Source organism: Nomascus leucogenys, chromosome 5 (assembly GCF_006542625.1).
Source record: "Nomascus leucogenys isolate Asia chromosome 5, Asia_NLE_v1, whole genome shotgun sequence".
Taxonomy (NCBI): domain Eukaryota; kingdom Metazoa; phylum Chordata; class Mammalia; order Primates; family Hylobatidae; genus Nomascus; species Nomascus leucogenys.
In genome coordinates, this window is record NC_044385.1 from 29,535,257 (window position 1) to 29,554,611 (window position 19,355).

General features: G+C 37.9%; 2 protein-coding genes across 3 annotated transcripts in view; one reads left to right on the forward strand and one right to left on the reverse strand.

Annotated features, from left to right (window-relative positions):
* The window catches only part of SPATA17 (spermatogenesis associated 17), a 235,765-nt gene extending 228,742 nt beyond the window's left edge, over positions 1–7,023 (reverse strand). Inside the window, exon 1 of the mRNA XM_030812868.1 lies at positions 6,901–7,023. Coding sequence (XP_030668728.1) covers positions 6,901–6,968 — 68 coding nt within the window. The 5' untranslated portion in view covers positions 6,969–7,023. The remainder of the gene's footprint in view (positions 1–6,900) is intronic.
* Positions 7,024–7,245: 222 nt separating this feature from the next.
* GPATCH2 (G-patch domain containing 2) overlaps positions 7,246–19,355 on the forward strand; it is a 190,474-nt gene continuing 178,364 nt past the window's right edge. For both annotated transcript variants that reach the window (XM_003265095.4, XM_012506670.1), the window contains exons 1-2: positions 7,246–7,432; positions 18,162–18,878. In XM_003265095.4, the coding sequence (XP_003265143.1) occupies positions 7,377–7,432; positions 18,162–18,878 (773 nt within the window). In that variant the 5' untranslated portion in view covers positions 7,246–7,376. The remainder of the gene's footprint in view (positions 7,433–18,161; positions 18,879–19,355) is intronic.

Below are 19,355 nucleotides of genomic sequence, written 5' to 3' on the forward strand. Positions count from 1 at the left end.
AGCAGCACATCTAATGTTGGCTGTTGGTTTTAGAAACATATTCTTTATTATTAAAACACTTTTATTTCTTTCATAAACATGTTTTAAAACAAACACTGCAGAACTTTATCTGACTGAAGTTTGGACAGGTGTATACCTATGGAAAATTACTGAGTTGTACACTTCACACAGTTTATATACTTTATTTAATGTATGTAATACAGCAATAAAAATTTTTACGTTTTTAATGATAAAAAGAAAAATATTTAGGAATAGCTGTAAAATTTTTCAATTACCTTTTTGATATTCACTGAATCGATCATATGTATTTTATACTTTACCCTTCTGTTGTGATTTCCTATTATAATGAATTTATTGGGTGCTTACTAATATACCAGATGATCATTTAACCTTCTTAGTTAACATATCAATAGGCATTATTATCCCTGTTACAGATGAGAATACTAATATCTAAAGAGTTTAAGTAAGGTAAGAATGTAAGTTTAAAAGTTTACATTTAAGCCTAAAGTAATACAGAGTTAGGATTTGAACTGTTGCACTTTGGCAAAAATCTTCCTTGTGTATTTGGAAGAAGTTTTGCTAAGTTTTACTAGTCAGAATTGAGTACACCTGTAAGAAAAAATTCAGTAATTAATTAGAATCAGGGGAAGGGGCTCACATCTATTCAACTAAGCTGCTATTTATTTAGGCTAATAGGACTAAGAGGATTGTCCAAATTCAAGGACACTGGACAAAATTATTAGACTAAGAATACAGTGAGGAACTACAGTCAATTTACTATGTCAGAGTCAGAAACAAATTTATTACGTTTATAGGAATAATAGATCTTGAAATCAGGCCAATTTAAGGAACATTATACCTTAGGTTGATACAGGGTAATGAAGTACATGCAAATCACCAGTCTTGTACTACAGAGTAATGTACCCCTGTTTTCTTTTACTCAACCTGATCTTAGAAAGACAGGTTAGGCTTTATGTATTTGATGAACTTACTTTCCTGCAGAGACTTAATAATTTAAAGATCCCCCTCTCCCAGGTATAAATGTGGACTGAAATGGATCAAACGTCACTAGATCTTCGATCTTCTTTATCTTTGGCAAGTAATATAGATGGTCTAAATCTCACATTCCTTCGTTGTAAGCCAGGAATAAGAAAAATAACCTCATAAGATTATTGTAAACATCAAATAAAATAATGTTTGTGAAAGCAGTGCTCAGCATGTAGTAGATATTCAACAACATTTATTTCTCTTTCTATTTCTTTTTCTCTATCCCCATGCACTCCTCAAGCCCCCTTTCAGATAGTAAGAGATGTGGACATTTGACAGCTGGTCTATATAGCATGTCTCTAGAGAACTTCTTGCCCTCTTCCTCAGCCACTGGTTTCTCTGAATTCTCCAATATACTTTTCCCTTCAGCTAAGCCAATTAAAAAAGATTTTACATATATCTGGCTGATTTCTGCTTACATATTGTTAAAAAACTTCTGTGTTTTAAAAATTTTTAAGTGTTATTTACTTTTTTCATTGACACAAGCAGATTTGATTTAAATTTTGTTCAGCAAAAACTGGCGCCAAAAAGTTAAAAGATGGAAGTGGAGGAAGAAAGTAGAAATGGGAAAAACAAAAGCAAAATGCTTTATCCAACTTAAAAACAAGTCGAAGGGGCTGGGCCCAGTGGCTCACGCCCGTAGTCCCAGCACTTTGGGAGGCCGAGGTGGGCAGATGGCTTGAGCCCAGGAGTTTAAGACCAGCATGGCCAACATGGCGAAAACTCGTCTTCACTAAAAATGCAAAAAAGAAAATAAAAAATTAGCTGGGTATGGTGGCAGGTGCCTGTAATCCCAGCTACTCAGGAGTCTGAAGCAGGAGAATCTCTTGAACCTGGGAGGCAGAGGTGCAGTGAGCTGAGATCATGTCACTGCACTCCAGCCTGGGCAACGGAGCGAGACTCCGTCTCAAAATGATAATAAGTCAATAATAATAATAATAATTTTGTTCAGTGTCCTTGAATTTGGATAATCCTCTTAGTCCTAACCACTTAGGAATATATTTTCTCAACAAAGTCATCTTTCAACTTCAGCGTTATTCTGATGCTAGCCATGAGGAAGAAGCATTTCTGTCCCTACCTTGCTACCAAAACCGAAACCATTGAAAGTCAAAGGTTACTTTTTTATTTATTGTTTTTATAGACAGAAGTCACATCATGTCACTCCTCTGCTGAAAACACCTTTTTTTTTTTTTTGAGACAGAGGCTGGTTCTGCCGCCAGGCTGGAGTGCAGTGGCACGATCTCGGCTCACTGCAACCTCCACCTCTAGGGTTCAAGTGATTCTCCTGCCTCAGTCTCCCGATTAGCTGGGATTAAAGGCGCCCGCCACCACACACAGCTAATTTTTGTATTTTTAATAGAGACGGGGTTTCACCATGTTGGCCAGGCTGGTCTCGAATTCCTTACCTCGTGATCTGCCCGCCTTGGCCTCCCAAAGTGCTGGGATTACAAGCCTAAGCCACTGCGCCTGGCCTCAGTCCATTCTTTTTAAGGCTTACAACTTGGAGGTTTCATCTGCATGATAAAATGATAAAACCTAGGTCTCCCCAATCCCTTATCATAACCCAGACATTCCTCATTTCTTTCTACTGATAATAACTCACTCAACCACTTGCCAATCAGAATTTGAGTCTTGCTCTGTTGCCCAGGCTGGAGTGCAATGGTCCAACCTTGGCTCACTTCAACCTCTGCCTCCTGGGTTCAAGCGATTCTCCTGCCTCAGCCTTCCAAGTAGCTGGGATTACAGGTGCGCACCACCACCCCTGGCTAATTTTTGTATTTTTAGTAGAGACAGGGTTTCGCCATGTTGGCCAGGCTGGTCTGGAGCTCCTGACCTCAAGTGATCCATCCACCTCAGCCTCCCAAAGTGCTGGGATTACAGGCATGAGCCACCACGCCTGGCCAGAAAAATTTTAAATCTACCTAAGACCTAAAGGGCCCCCACCTTGTGGAACTAATATAAACCTTGCATGTACTGATTGATGTATTATGTCTGCATAAAATGTATAAAAGCAAGCTGTACCTGGACTGCCTTGGGCACATGACATCAGGGCTTCCTAAGGCTGTGTCATGGGTGCATCCTTAACCTTGGCAAAATAAACTTTCTAAATTGACTGAAGCCTGTCTCAGATATTTTGGGTTCACCCACATGATAGAAACACAGTGGAAAAGGAACATTCTAACTTATTCCTATTAGAATTTGACAGATTTGACGAAATTTAAATAAGAATATGGGGAAAATGAACAATATGATCAATAAACATATACTGAACTCTTTTCTCCACAAAGTACAGTACAGTGTACAGTATAAATGACCAATAAGTCACAGAGAAAATCTCATAGTTTGGAAGAACAGAAATGAAGCTAAGAATTACTGGAGAAAGTTAACAACAACAACAAAAAGGCCAATACTCTGTCAAGTGACAATGGAAGTGCCACTGGAAAACTGTAACTGAGACAGTGAAAGAGATCTGACCTAACCAACTCCATCTTGCTTCTAATCTTCAAGCTGTCCTCGTTCATTCCGGGACATAGGCTGAACTAACCTTGCCAGGAAATTAGTTTACAGTTTAAAACAAAGATGATAATAGGCCTTTCCAAGGCAAACCCCCTTCTTGCCTGGGGACTAGACTGCCTTTGTAGGAATAACAAATTAGTTAAAAGATTAGAAATTATGGTTTGGGAGTCACGCAGCTGGAGGCTACAAGATTCTGACCCTCCCTAAATGGCTCCTGGGGATAGTATCAGTATTGTGAAACCTAAGATCAGTGCTAGAGATATTTTGCAGATGCTGCACTTGATGGATCAGCTGGCACCACCCAGATTAATAAACTGGCTCATTGATAAACTGGCTCTGACCTTGTGGCCCCCACCCTGGAATGGACTCAGTGCAAGAAGACGGGTTCCACCCTTTATGATTTCATCTCTGACCCAACCAATCAGCCCTCCTGACTCTGGCCTCACACTAACCCACCAAATCATCCTTAAAAACTCTGATCCCCTAATGCTCAGGGAGACAGATTTCAGTAACAATAAAATTCTGGTCTCCCACATAACCGGCTCTGTGTGAATTATTCTTTCTCTATTGCAATTCACGTCTTGATAAATTGGCTCTGTCTAGGAAACAGGCAAGGTGAACCCACTGGGCAGTTACAACTGCCTACTATCTTTTGTTCATCTTATGTCCAGGACAAAATATTCAGCCTCTTTGAGGGGCAGGCCAAAACATAAACACACATCAAACATTCCCTGTGGGAGCAACTTTCCAGAATATTACGTCAGTCGGGCAACCCACACTCCTCCTATTCTTTGTAGTTCAAAATCTCCTCCTGTATTTGCTGCTCACTTCTTGGAGTTCCAGATCCTTCCTCTTTGTTAGGCAGAGGAGCTTCTCGTTTCCACATTGGACTTCCAGGCCTTGCAGGACTCAGATACTAACCTAACCACTTAGTAATGTATTTTCTCAACAAAGTCATCTTTCAACTTCAGCGTTATTCTGATGCTAGCCATTAGGAAAAAGCCTTTTTGTCCCTACCTTGTTACCAAAACAGAAGACATTGAAAGAAACCAAGGAGACTTTAAATTGTTTCCCACAACTCTGTTCCCTACACGTTAATGGATTTGGGACAGTACACTCAAGCCATTTGGACCTCTGGATCTTGGTGCTTGTTGCAATTTAATTAAATCAGCTTAATGGGAAGAAAATTTTGTTTAGTGATAGTGAACAGCAGAGGTTTTAGAGTTAGATTAGTTGGCTCTGATAATTCATAATTGACCTCAAGCCATCCGCCTGCCTTGGCCTCCAAATGTGCTGGGATTACAGGCCTGAGCCACCGTGCCTGGCCAATTATTTGTTTGTTTGGCACTTCATCAGGCTTTTCTAGAACACTGTTCTATAGCTCTAAAAATATAGATTATCTAATAAATAGATAATTTCTATATTAACTTATAACACTGTCATAACCAAATGAAATATCATATGTAGTTGTTCCTGGTGCAATCCCTCATATATAATCAGTCCTCAAAAAATACTGGTTGTTTCCCTTTCTGTCCATGTTACTCTATTGTTGTTGTTATTATTTATTTATTTATTTATTTGAGACAGAGTCTTGCTCTGTCGCCCAGGCTGGAGTGCAGTATTGCGATCTCGGCTCACTACAACCTCTGCCTCCCGGGTTCAACTGATTCTCTTGCCTCAGCTTCCAGAGTAGCTGGGACTACAGGCGCGTGCCACCATGCCTGGCTAATTTTTGTATTTTTAGTAGAGACAGGGTTTTGCCATGTTGGCCAGGCTGGTCTCGAACTTCTGCCCTCAAGTGATCCATCCGCCTCAGCCTCCCAAAGTGCTGGGATTACAGGAATGAGCCACTGAGCCCAGCTAGTATTGTAATTACTTTTTAAAAGCCTATATTCCATACAAGGATGTGAACATCATGATGGATGGGACTTATTTCATTTATATATGTCATAAATACAGCACCTGCCACATACTCTACATAAATAGATAATTTCTATGTTTAGCTATTGTTAGCATGTTTACTTAAACCAGGGCTAGTGATTTATTGAAAAATTCATTAATGTGAGTCTTCAACAATTATTGTGTTACTATTATTTGTATGGAGCTATCATAAACGTTGGAGACAAAAATACTGGTGAGCAAAATAAGAGACACTGTCTCTGCTACTAGTTTAAGAGGGGAGATAGATATTATCTCATAACAGAATGTAAAATTGAATTGTGATCAGTGCTGTAAGAGAGGTACGTTGTGAAATAATGATGTGGTAGGTGAGATAAACGTTAGAATAAAAACAGCTCAGCAAGACCCTATCTCATTGACATATTTTCCATTGGTCTGTCATGTCACTGTATTCCATAACAGTCTAATTCACTTTTTTGCAGTTTCTCTTAAGTTACAAAAACTCCTGGGGCAATGCTTCTTTAAAATGAAACTCTTCCTGGGCAAGAAGTTTGGGTGTAGGGAGATGAAGAAGACTGCTAGTGGTTTTCTTACCCGTTATCTATTAATTAATATATTGGTACTAGTTACCGTGTCAGAATGGTTTAGACACTTTCATTTTATTTTATTTTATTTTATTTTATTTATTTATTTTTTGAAACAGGGTCTTAATTTGTCACCCAGGCTGGAGTGCAGTGGTACAATGTCGGGTCACTGCAACCTCTGCCTCCCAGGTCCAAGCGATTCTCCTGCCTCAGCCTCCGGACTAGCTAGGATGACAGGCATGTGCCACCATGCCTGGCTAGTTTTTGTATTTTTAGTAGAGACGGGGTTTCACCATGTTGGCCTGGTTGGTCTAGAACTCCTGGCCTCAGGTGATTCGCCCGCCTCGGCCTCCCAAAGTGCTGGGATTACAGGCGTGAGCCACCACGCCCGGCCGATACGTTCATTTTAAAAAGGCAAATGAGTCATAGAACAATTGAGTTCAGTGATGTTTGTAAAATAACGGAGGCTCAAATCCCTAGGTAGATGGGAAACAATCTGAGATCATTGGGCTAGTGAGTCAGGGTGACCCCCAGTCAGGGTATTGAACCTTGAACCCGGAGAACATAGGTTTCATCAAATTGCAGAGTGGTGATGTCGAAGAAAAAAAGCACTTTACAATTTTATCTAGCTGGGAGTTTCCTTAAATCATCTCACACTGAATATGTACGGCCCCTCTCTATTTAGAATGTCGTTGTATGGTAACAAACTCCCAATTATGTTTGCAGCCCATTAAGGGAAGAATTGGGTACTACTTAATGAATTAGAGAAATCGTTAATTGGAAACTCCCGCTGAGGAACAACTGGTATAAAGTCACGCCTGCCCTTTACGCGATCCTTCTCTTCCTGACTTACCTGTTTCTAAAGTAGTACTGACGTCCTACAGTCGACGACCTAGCTTGCAGCCGGGCTAACGTGGCCATGGTCTCTTGGCCTTGGGTTTACAACTGGTGTTACTACCGGTCTCCATGGTAACTGGGCTAAACCATAGCTCACTCCCGGGGTCCGACTTTTTGTTCACTCCTCTTTTCTCTCATGCTGCTTTGACTTTAAGAGCACTAAAAAGAGAATTAAGAAATTTCTGTGTAGCACAAAAAGTTTAATTTATTTGTCTCTGTCTCTATTGCGAGTAGGAAGAGGGGATTATAGGAAGGGGAAAGCAGTAAACGCGGAGAACTAATGGTTGCTCCGGGCATCCGGTTTCCGCCTCCGGTCGGCTTCCGGAAGCTCATCTCAAAATGCTGAACTGCTCTTTGGAAGTCGCCGGTGCTGTGGTAGTTGGAGTCTTTTCACGGGCCTGAGCCTCGAGGCCAGGCTCCTGGGTGTCGTTAATGTTCGGGGCCGCCGGGCGCCAACCGATCGGAGCTCCAGCAGCCGGGAACAGCTGGTGAGGCTGGCGGCCCTGGGGAGGGGGAGGTCAGGGAAGGGTGTGATTGCCCGAGGCCGCTCCGCTGGACCTGGAATGGAGGCGGGAGGGAGGTGTGATGGATGATCTGAAGACATCTAGGCCTTGCTCTCACTCATTCCTGGGATGCACGCAGTTTGAGGGAGCTCTTGGGTGTGTGCCAAAGATTTGTGAAAGAATACAGTAAATGTTTGCTGATTGCTTGTTTAACAATATTTTAGAAGTCAAGCTTCCTGTACTCCAGGAGCAATTCATCTCCTCATTGATTGTTGACAACACTAGGGACGGGAAGAATTTATCTTAATCCGGGCCTTATTCCCCACTTCTCTTTCAATATTTACCAGATTATACCAAGTCTTTTGGAAGACAAATTCCAGAAATCTAGAGTTCTGGAAGTTCAATCGTGGAAAACACATCACCCTCTCACCCCCTTTTTTAAAGAGAGAGGGTAACCTACGTGTTTCCACCCTCTTAAGCATTCTATTCAAGTTAAAGTGAGATATGTATGGGGGCTTTCCAAGAACCTATAACTGTCAGGATTAAGTCTGGGGCTTGACTATGTCTATGGTATCATGTCACCAATGCCACGTTAGAATAATACATTGCTTTGACTTTTCAAAGTATTTCCACAGATTAATACACTTTATCCTGTTACAGCCTTATGATAGCCGAGTATCACAAGCACAGAAAATTCAAGTGCCGTGTCCAAAGTTGCCCTGTACATTTCAATCCCAGAGCTAGAATCCTGGTTTTGGGATTTCTAGTTGAACACTGTGTAATATCTGTCCTATTTTTCTCCCAAGCCCTTTTCCTCCAAACATAACACAAGACAACCAGTGACACAAACAAGCAATTTCCCATTGAAAATCTTCAAACATAAAGTTTTGACCAACAGGTGAAAGAAATGTGGCTAAATGGTGCGTGTTCATTCCTAGATTCTGCAAAAATTAGAACCTGAGGAATTCTAGTAGTCTGTGATCTCAAAGAATTACTTTTACATCACCTATCACTGAAAAGTTAAAAGAATACCTTATCCAAAATATTTTTAGTTGGATCAGATCATCCTGTAGTTAATTTTATAGTGGATATAGATTGGATTATATTATTTGTAAATTATTACATTTTCCAGTGAGAAAAGTAGGGAGCACTTTTTAAAGGAACCAGTTTTTAATGGTATAACTAGCATAGAATGAAATGCACAATTCTTACATGCTTAATTTTATTAGTTTTGGCAATTGTATATACTTATGTAAACACCACACAAAACAAGATAATGGACTTGTCTATCACCCCACAGTTCCCTCTCAAGGATACCTGTCTTAATGTTTCACCGTTCATTATCTTGGTTAAGTCAGGGAGACAAAATGTCCTATGTAGATGGGTCTGCTCTTCCTAGGGTGCTATTGATTTGTAGGGTAGGTGACTACATCAGAATGTGATTGATTCTCTCTACTTCTTCTACCTTTCAAATCATGGTTAGGTACTGAGAAAAACCTCCTTCAATTCTCTTTAAAGTCTCTCTTGTCATACAACTCACCGTTTCTTATGGCACGAGAGTATAGCAAAGTGGTAGCACTTAGTATTTTTGAATGAAATTCTAAAGTCATTCCTGTTTTGTCAGAATGAACATGTTCCAGAAAACTGGATCTTTATTTTCTAGTCTATCTGTATGACTATCCAGTCATTCCAGATTTCTTAATGGAATTGTCTTTTTCATTAATTGAACAGATATTTACTATGCAACATGTATGTTTGATCCCAGTAATAAATTCCAGTCCCACTGGGAATACTGCTACTAAGCAGTTAACTAGGTGCCAGGTTTTACAAATATGTGTCATCTCATGTAAATCTTTTGAGGTAGGTGTATCATTCTTTGCATTTTAGATAAGGTGACACAGAAGCAAAGATAGTTTAAGTAACTGGCCTAAGTATCATATTTGCAGGATGATTCCAGTATATCCCCCCAAAATTCTTAACCACTTTTATATGTTGCCTATGTGTCTGAATGTGATATAATATCTCAAGGAATATGTAACCTAGCAGTTAGATGCCCAAATTTGTTAACCAGTCTGGATTTTCTGACTTATTTAGCTCCCATCTTGACTTTTTCAACTTCTCCAGTGTGGAGGTTGCTGTTTCAATTTGTAGACACCAAATGGGTAAATGTAGATAATTTCTTTATTCAACTACGGTATTCTATTTTTTTTTAACTTTATTATGTGGCTTTGCTTTAAAAAAAGCCATTAAAATAAACTATATTGACTCTGGACTTTTGTTTCTGCATTTTCATTCCTATTTGGTATTTTGATTTTATTGAAATCCGGAAAACTGCATAGTAAAAGGTGTGCATTTTTTTGAATTACTTGTTTTTTGGAATTTGTTAGTCTTGAACTTAGTTGCATACTGGCAGATTTGAGTCAGGTTTTTGTTTCAACAGTTAAGAATCAAAGCAATAAACAGTATGATTTTGTTCAAGTAATTCATTAAATTTGGTATAGCTTCTTAGCATCCATATTTATGTCAAGCTGGAAGCCTTTACGTTGTCTTTGATTATTTTTCCTTAACTTCATATTTACTTAGCTAAAAGCCTAGAGTGTCTGGCTTGTTAATGTAGCAGAAAATTTGGAATATGGATTGTCTAAAAGTTTTAGTCATTATGTTTTTCTTTTGTTATTTGTTCAGTCATTTAGTCATTCATTGGTTTGCTCATCTGGCAGATTATTTTTTAAAATCTGTTATGTGTCAAGCAGTATGCTACTTCTAATTAATATTCAGTTGTCTTCATTCTCATTCCTGTTATAGGAATTCAGGTTATATGTTCAGTAAATGTTTATTGAACAGTTACTATATATTAATAGAAACATTAAATAAGACTCATTTCCTACCTACTGTTTGCCTAATGCATTTGAATATATGCATATTGACAAGAGCTAGAATGAATTACTTATTAGATTCTAAATTTTTTGTTTTGTTTTAAACTGACTTTATTTCCTATAGGCAGCTTTTTTAATAGTTTACATTTTGAAAGCAGTTAGAATGTAAGGAAAAGTTTGAATGACTCATGAAGTCATTAAATGAAGTAGCAAAAAAATCAGAAGCATGGTCTTCAGATTTAAATAATAAATGAGCTTGCCTTATTAAATCACTAATTTGGAAACTAGGGTTAGACTTTTTTTTTCTTAAAGCCATTCACGGTTTGATTTTGAGCAAACCATGGTAAAGAGCAAAGAAAGCTTCCTGAAAGTTCCTATGCTGACAAAGGTGACAAAGTAGAAGCTGCCAGGAGCACCTGTGATTGAATACAAGTGAGTGGAGCTTTTGCTTCCTTTCCACTTTTAACTGGGAAGGATTATTTAATCTTTTAAATTTACATATGTATATTTTTAAGGTGGAAATAGGTCAGATACACAGCATTAAATTTTTTAAATTTGGGATTTAAAATTTTTTTTTAGCTGCATAGAGTCTTCAAGGAGTCCATGAACTTACTGAAATTGTATGCAGCAATTTATATATGACTGCTATCCTTCCTTTTCCCAACATTCAGAATGCTTAATGACCTCAGAAAGATTGAAGGCCTTTAACTATAATACTCTCAAAATTCCCAGTATGGTTATACCTTAAAAGCAGAATCATTTGGGATCTTTTGGTGACCAGTTTATCTTATTTGTGGGTAGAGGTTGTTGAAACATGAAATTACTTATTTTGAACATTAAGTACCCACTCATCCTCAGAAAAATCTTTTCAAGGTAGAAATTATGCAGATTTTTATGATGAATAAACAGAATCAGAAGATAGGTAATTTGTCCAAAGTCCTATAGCTAATGAATATAACTGGAATTAGCTACCAAATTCATGGCCTTGATTTCTAAGCTCATGTTCTCTGTAGTTTTCTACCAGCCTTTTTTTTTCCCCTAGAGGATGGTGTTTCCTATTTATTGCCTAATATTAATGTAAAGTTGTAATTAATCATTTACATGTTTCAGAGTAAGATAATTCTTCCCCATCCCACCCTACCTTTTTCAAAAAGAGAGAAAAAATTTACTTTTGATTAATAATTTAAATAGGTAAGTCAAGGAATTTCTAAACTAGCGTTAAGTGTCAACATTTAGTGTTAGGGTTATTGATAATTTTCCTAAGATAATGCCCGCCCACTCCCTCACATATATATAAAAGGAGAACATTGAAGACATAGTCTCTTAATAGATTTCTAGGTTGAGATAAGGACTTATTTGATGAATAATATTCCCATTGAGGAGGGAAATATATAAATTCCCATAAGCAGCAGAAATCTTAAGATAATTCTTATGGATCATATGGTGTTAAATTAGTCAGAAAGTCATTAGTCATTTAGCCTTGATGTGGCATCTTGAAGGCTCACCATTTGCATGTTTAGTCACTCATTTTCATAGTCTACACTATTGTGCATTACTTTTAATCTGCTTGGTTCAGCTGTTTGCTGCATACTTTTAGGACCAACCAACCTTTTCTTTTTTTTTTTTTTTTTTTTTTTTTTTGAGACGGAGTATCGCTTTGTCGCCCAGGCTGGAGTGCAGTGGCTCAATCTCGGCTCACTGCAAGCTCCGCCTCCCGGGTTCACGCCATTCTCCTGCCTCAGCCTCTCCGAGTAGCTGGGACTACAGGCGCCCGCCACCACGCCCGGCTAATTTTTTGTATTTTTTAGTAGAGACGGGGTTTCACCGTGGTCTCGATCTCCTGACCTCGTGATCCGCCCGCCTCGGCCTCCCAAAGTGCTGGGATTACAAGCGTGAGCCACCGCGCCCGGCCCCAACCAACCTTTTCTATCTTAAATAAAAGCTAATGTGATAATGGAGGTGTATAAGTCCAAGGCTATCTTTGTATTAAGTTTGTGAGTAGTTCATAACATTCAGCAGCGTAGTCCTTGACTATGTACTGTGTGTTAGTACAGTGTTTTTGTACACACTGAATTTTTATTCATACAGAAACTAATACATTAATGATTATTTATTCCCTTACATTTTTGTAAGCCAATTAAGCAGATGTACTTAACACTAGGTAACTTACTTTTAGCACTGCATTCCCAAAATTACTTAACTTTGTAGAACTGATAATCCATGTTTTAAAGAAGTAAAGATGAGAGTTTTACCCAGTACCAGGTGATAAACAATATTTACTTTCCTCTTCCTTAACTAGATACCTAATAGCTATAATCAATTATCCTTGAGTTCTATCCGGAAGGTTTTTTTTTGAGACGGAGTCTCTCTCTGTCATCCAAACTGGAGTGCAGTGGCATGATCTTGACTCACTGCAACCTCTGCCTCCTGGGTTGGAGCAATTCTCCTGCCTCAGCCTCCCGGGTAGCTGGGATTACAGGTGTGCACCACCACGCCCAGCTAATTTTTGTATTTTTTAGTAGAGACGGAGTTTCGCCATGTTGACCAGGCTGGTCTTGAATGCCTGACCTCAGGTGATCCACCCACTTCGGCCTCCCAGAATGCTGGGATTACAGGCACGATCACTGCTTCCAGCCAGTTTTTGTTTTTAATATGAACTTGGGTTTATTTAGTAGACACACATGCATATCCTCTTGTTACACAGTTTTTATCAGCATCTAGGCAAGGAAATTATTCCCTGACTAACTTTTCTATATATACTGTATTTTTCACTATTAGAAATAGCAATTATTGGTAACAGAGGCTTCAAAAAGTAATAGTCATTGTAAAAATAGTTGACTGTTTATTTCTCAGGGAATCTGTTTTTGGGGCTTTCTTCACTCTCGCTATTCCCACTTATATTAATATATTGCTAACTGACATTTAAGAGCTCATGGGCCATCAATCAACTCCCAGTTCTTAGGGTAGATTAAGCAATAAATTAGGACTAAAGCATCTTCCTGATTCTTCTTCCTTCAACCAGAAATATTTGAAAGAAAAACACTAAACTTTATATTTTCTACATTAATTGGTCTTATTCTTAAACATCCACTTTTAGGAGGGCTTATTTCTGAATTTATTAGAGCCTGCGGATAAGGAACCCAAGGATAATAGTTCACTCATTTACTGGGTATTTGGTAGAGGATGCTAAACAAACAAACTTGACCTTTGGCCTAACATTTTTAAATAAAGCTTGCATATCAAATCTTGGATTGATCATACATTTTATATTGCTCAGCATAATCCAATACCACCCGAAAAAACAAAGTACTCATCTGCCCAAGTCATTTCCTTTCATAAAATCCAACTTTATATAGATGTTGGGGCCATAATTTTGTTTTGGGGTATTCTGTTCATTCGGACTATTTAAATAAAACTATTGATGAACTATTGTTATCTTAGACATTACCCAATATTAACTGTTCCCAGAAGATTTCATTTCCAAATGAGTTCTAAATGAAGAAAAATGGCTCTTACAATTATGAATATAAAAATCTTAAATTAGTTAAGTGGTACATTCACTGAATTTAGTATAATTCAAACTTTAAAATTGGTTGTTCAATAAGTACAGATTTGTATAGAAAAGTGCTATTTTTCCAGGTTTCCCCTTTAATAGGAAATTCTTATTTAAGAAACTATCTCTAGGATAAAGTGTTTTAATACATTGGTCTTCTGATGCATCAGTGTAAACTGCCAAGGCAAAGGAAATAAAAGAGCTATTGGTCATGTGATGGTCTCTTAGGATCACTTTGTTTTTGACGGGCCAGTAGGAGACGAGTCTCTCTGCCTCCCAGGCTGGAGTACAGTGGCATGATCTTGGCTCCCTACAGCCTCCACCTCCTGGTTCAAGTGATTCTCCTGCCTCAGCCTCCTGAGTAGCTGAGATTACAGTCATCTGCCACCGTGCATGGCTAATTTTTGTATATTTAGTAGAAACGGGGTTTCAGCTTGTTGGCCAAGCTGGTCTTGAGCTCCTGGTCTCAACTGATCCTGCTGCCTCAGCCTCCCAAAGTGCTGGGATTACAGGCGTGAGACACTGTGCCCTGCCGATGCCAGTTTTAACTGAGGGATGTTAGTGAAGCAGCTTGACGTTAACTGACTATAATATTACTGGCTCATTAGCATGGGTTTTGGTTGGTATTGACTTGGAGAAGAGTGTAGTTATTTGAAACTGAAGGGGAAAAAGATAATTTGAACTGAGTAGGACTTGTTAAGTCTGTATTTTTTCTGTGTTTTTATAGGATTTTTTCAAAAAAGCTTTTAAAAGTAATATGTAGTTGATTCATATTTGAGTGACATCATGGAATAAGTTGGATTCTTCTAATTACAGTGTTTTTTAAAACATGTTTTTTGTTTGTTTGTGTTTTCTTTTGTTTTTTGAGATGGAGTTTTGCTCTTTTCGCCCAGGCTGGAGTGCAATGGTGCGATCTCAGCTCACTGCAACCTCTGCCTCCTGGGTTCAAGCGATTCTCCTGCCTCAGCCTCCCGAGTCACTAGGATTACAGGCGCCCACCAGCACACTGGCCTAATTTTTGTATTCTTAGTAGGGATGGGGTTTCACCATGCTGGCCAGGCTGGTCTCAAACTCCTGACCTCAGGTGATCTGCCTGCCCCAGCCTCCCAAAGTGCTGGGATTACAGGTGTGAGCCACCACCCCCAGCCTAAAAATATGTTTTATTTTCTCTTGAGAGAAGCAACATAAAGTCAAATAAGGCTGACACAATTTTCATGAGATTCTAGGGAAAGTTTGCATATGTAACTGCTAGTATTACTAAGAATGAAATTTCTATTACTAAGAAATTTCATTCTTAGTAACACTAGCAGTTATATTTTATTAAACTCTATTGATTACAGCAATACTTTTTAAACAAAATTAATTGAAGAGTATCAGATTTCAATGGATTGAATCAGATGTGTTAACCTTTTTCTAATGTTAGTACTATAAATTTTCTGTGCTGCAGTAAAACACTAAATTGTAATATCCAAACTAAACTGACTTTAATTAGATATTATATTCATACATCGAGTTAATTTCATGTTTCATTATTTTGAACTGGACATTCACCCATTGATAAGAAAACTCTGTCTTCCAAGAGTAAGTTACTCCAGAACCAGATAAGAGAGAGAGAGGATATTGATTTTAATACATGTTAAAGTGTATTTTTTTCAAATGAATGTTTTTTAAGGTGCAATATTATATTCAGAGACAATGGGTCTTTCAGACTATATTTCTTTTAATGAAATAATGTCACAGGAAAAGAACAAAATATTCATTGTTTTAAGGGAAAAGGGCATTTGATAACATACAAATAATAGAAAAAAGATTCATTTGGCTTATCAATGTAGTCAAAGTTGTAGCCTCTGTTTTGTTTGGCTTAATGCTAATTCCTATGTGATACATAGTTCTTGTAATCAAATTCAATGTTCTAAATCCTGATTTGTGGGGCTGGGCATGGTGGCTCACGCCTATAATTCCAGCACTGAGAAGTGTGGCGGGTGGATCACTTGAAGTCAGGAGTTTGAGATCAGCCTGGCCAACACAGTGAAACCCTGTCTCTACTTAAAAAATACAAAAATTAGCCAGGCATGGTGGTATGCACCTGTAATCCCAGCTATTCAGGAGGTTAAGGCAGGAGAATTACTTGAACCCGGGAGGCAGAAGTTGCAGTGAGCCTAGATCATGCCACTGTACTTCAGCCTGGGTAACAGAGCGAGACTCCGTCTCAAACAAACAAACAAAAAAACCCTGAGTTGTATACAGTACCCTTAGAAAGGAAAAATCAAATCTCAGTGGCCCTCAAGAGTTTATTTAAAATAGATATTTGAATCACCACATTTTTAAAAAAGCTGTATGCATTAGATTTTTTGTGTATATTAAATACATTCAGAATGCCCATGGAAATAAATCTAGAAAATACAAATTCACATTAACCAAACTTCAATGCCATGCTACTTAGTTGCTCACAGTGTACATTTTACTAACCAGTACAGGGTTGGTTCTTTGAGCTCAGTTTACTTTCACCAGCTATACCACCCTGTCCCTTGTGTTGATTCAGGTCTTTCACCTCTTTTTTTCTATTCAAAACCATATAATAGCTGCCTATGAGTCATTTGGGTTTTACATAGATGTATATTAAATCTGTCTTGAGGATTACAGTAATACTACCTGGTGCTAAATTAATCATAAACAAAAATACAAACTGGCTACTGGGATTGCGTAGCTGATCTTGGCTGTAGTTTGGTCAACATTGGAGCTCTGGAACCTGATTGCTGGAGTTTGAATCTTGTCTCCACTACTTAGATGCATCACATTGTGACAGAGATCTTTTGGCCTTTGTGTATTTCATCTCCCACCTCATAGGGTTATTGTGTGAGAATGAAATGAAATAATACATTTAAAGCACTTAGAAATGAGCCTGGGAAATAGTAAATGTGCAAACGTTAGAAGCTGTTTGTATGCATCACATTATAAATGGTAAATCCAGTTGAATCACAATGTGTGTTGTTTTTAGGTTATTAAAATGAAAAGATAAAAGTTGAAAGCTGTTATAAGGAACTTGCAAAAGCCTGAAATTATTGACTGTTGGAGACTATACATGACTGTAGAGACTATATAGACCATGGGTCAGCAAACTATAACCAGCTATAACCTGATTCTATAAATAAAACTTTATTAGAACACAGCCATACCCATTTATTTATGTATTGCTTGTGGCTATTTTTGCATTATAGTGGCAAGTTGAGTAGTTTTGGGAGACCCAATGGCCTGCAAAGCCTAGAATATTTACTAGCAGGCCAGTTACATAAAAGTGTGCCTACTCCTGCTGTAGGCTCTAGAAGCTCTGTATGACTGTTGAGAATATTTCAATCCCTAGGTGCCTCTAGATCTCGATTTGAGAAATGATTGCCTGTGGCCTTCATAAGAAGAGTGCAAATCTGAATTACCTGTGATGTTTAAAAAATAAAACCAGATACCTTGGCTGTATGTCACACCAACTAATTTAAAATCTTTGGGAATTGGGTTTTAAAAGGACAAGTATAATCTATAAAAATTACCAAAGAATGCTGATGCTTATCCTTGCTGACTACTGGATAATTTTCATACTGGTAATATAGTTTAATGCTCTTAAAAAAGGAAAGCCTAAGAGATTGCTTCAGAATGAAGTAATGATGGGCCCTTTTAAACCCGTAAGGCTCCAATTTGAATGCGAATGTAGTTTCTGCTTCACTGAGTTAAGAGATTAGTGTGGCCTAAATAAATGCATGATGTTGGTTAAACTTTCACGTATATTACTAATCCTGAAACTACCTGTCTGTCTTTCTAACTGCCTCTTATATGACAGTGACTGGTTAGAGCATGTGGTGAATAGAAGATTTAATGTTTCTTTTTTTACTTGGAGATTAGTGGGCGAAGAGGGGACTGAGAAAGTTCTTTCTGTATCTGCTGTAGGAAAACTGGCTCTAGAAAAGGGGTAGGAGTGGGCCAGTGGATAGGGATTTAAACAGAACTTTTCCATAATTATACAGAAAAATATAAAAATACTGGGATCTTTCATTGCTCATAAGCTTATTCTATCTTGGAAGTAATTCTTGTGTTTAATAAAAGAACTTATATAAGAAGGGGCCTAAAATGAATCAATATTTAAAACTGTAATATCTTGGATAGGAAAATTAGATTTGAAACATTTTATAATCATTATTAATTTTTGTTGAATTTAGAATGAATTGTCTGTTATAGAAAATGAGGTTACTGTGGTTAAGACTGACTATTTTCTTTTTTCTTTCTCTAAAAAATGAAGGCATTTCAGTAGAACCATGGAGGAGCTGGTTCATGACCTTGTCTCAGCATTGGAAGAGAGCTCAGAGCAAGCTCGAGGTGGATTTGCTGAAACAGGAGACCATTCTCGAAGTATATCTTGCCCTCTGAAACGCCAGGCAAGGAAAAGGAGAGGGAGAAAACGGAGGTCGTATAATGTGCATCACCCGTGGGAGACTGGTCACTGCTTAAGTGAAGGCTCTGATTCTAGTTTAGAAGAACCAAGCAAGGACTATAGAGAGAATCACAATAATAATAAAAAAGATCACAGTGACTCGGATGACCAAATGTTAGTAGCAAAGCGCAGGCCATCATCAAACTTAAATAATAATGTTCGAGGGAAAAGACCTCTATGGCATGAGCCTGATTTTGCTGTGGACAATGTTGGGAATAGAACTCTGCGCAGGAGGAGAAAGGTAAAACGCATGGCAGTAGATCTCCCACAGGACATCTCTAACAAACGGACAATGACGCAGCCACCTGAGGGTTGTAGAGATCAGGACATGGACAGTGATAGAGCCTACCAGTATCAAGAATTTACCAAGAACAAAGTCAAAAAAAGAAAGTTGAAAATAATCAGACAAGGACCAAAAATCCAAGATGAAGGAGTAGTTTTAGAAAGTGAGGAAACGAACCAGACCAATAAGGACAAAATGGAATGTGAAGAGCAAAAAGTCTCAGATGAGCTCATGAGTGAAAGGTGACTTTTATATTCTCTAAATATAAAAGTATTTATCTCCAGTGTTTGTGGTTGAATGTTTTATATTTTAGTTAATTCTATTTTAAAATAATTATAAATTGTAATAATGATAGTGATATTACTGTTTAACTATGGTTATATTTCCTTATAATTTTTGATGTTTAGCACAAAGCAAAGTTGCTTATTTGATTTACACAAAGTCTTTTGATTGTATTATAATGACTCAATTTTCAGCTACAAGGAGAAAAGGAAATGGATTTTCAGTGGAAAAGAATGTGCTTTTGAATAACAGCACGTTTGTAACTCAGAATTGGATATATAGTTATTTATATGTTTAGTTATAGACCTTTAGCTTTTGGTACTTTTTAGAGTGTCACAATTCATTAATCTGTTCTGATTCTTGAACATCAAAAGTTTATACCACTTCAACATGTATGTGGCTTGACATAAAAAATCTGGAGCTTCCTAGGAATTCTG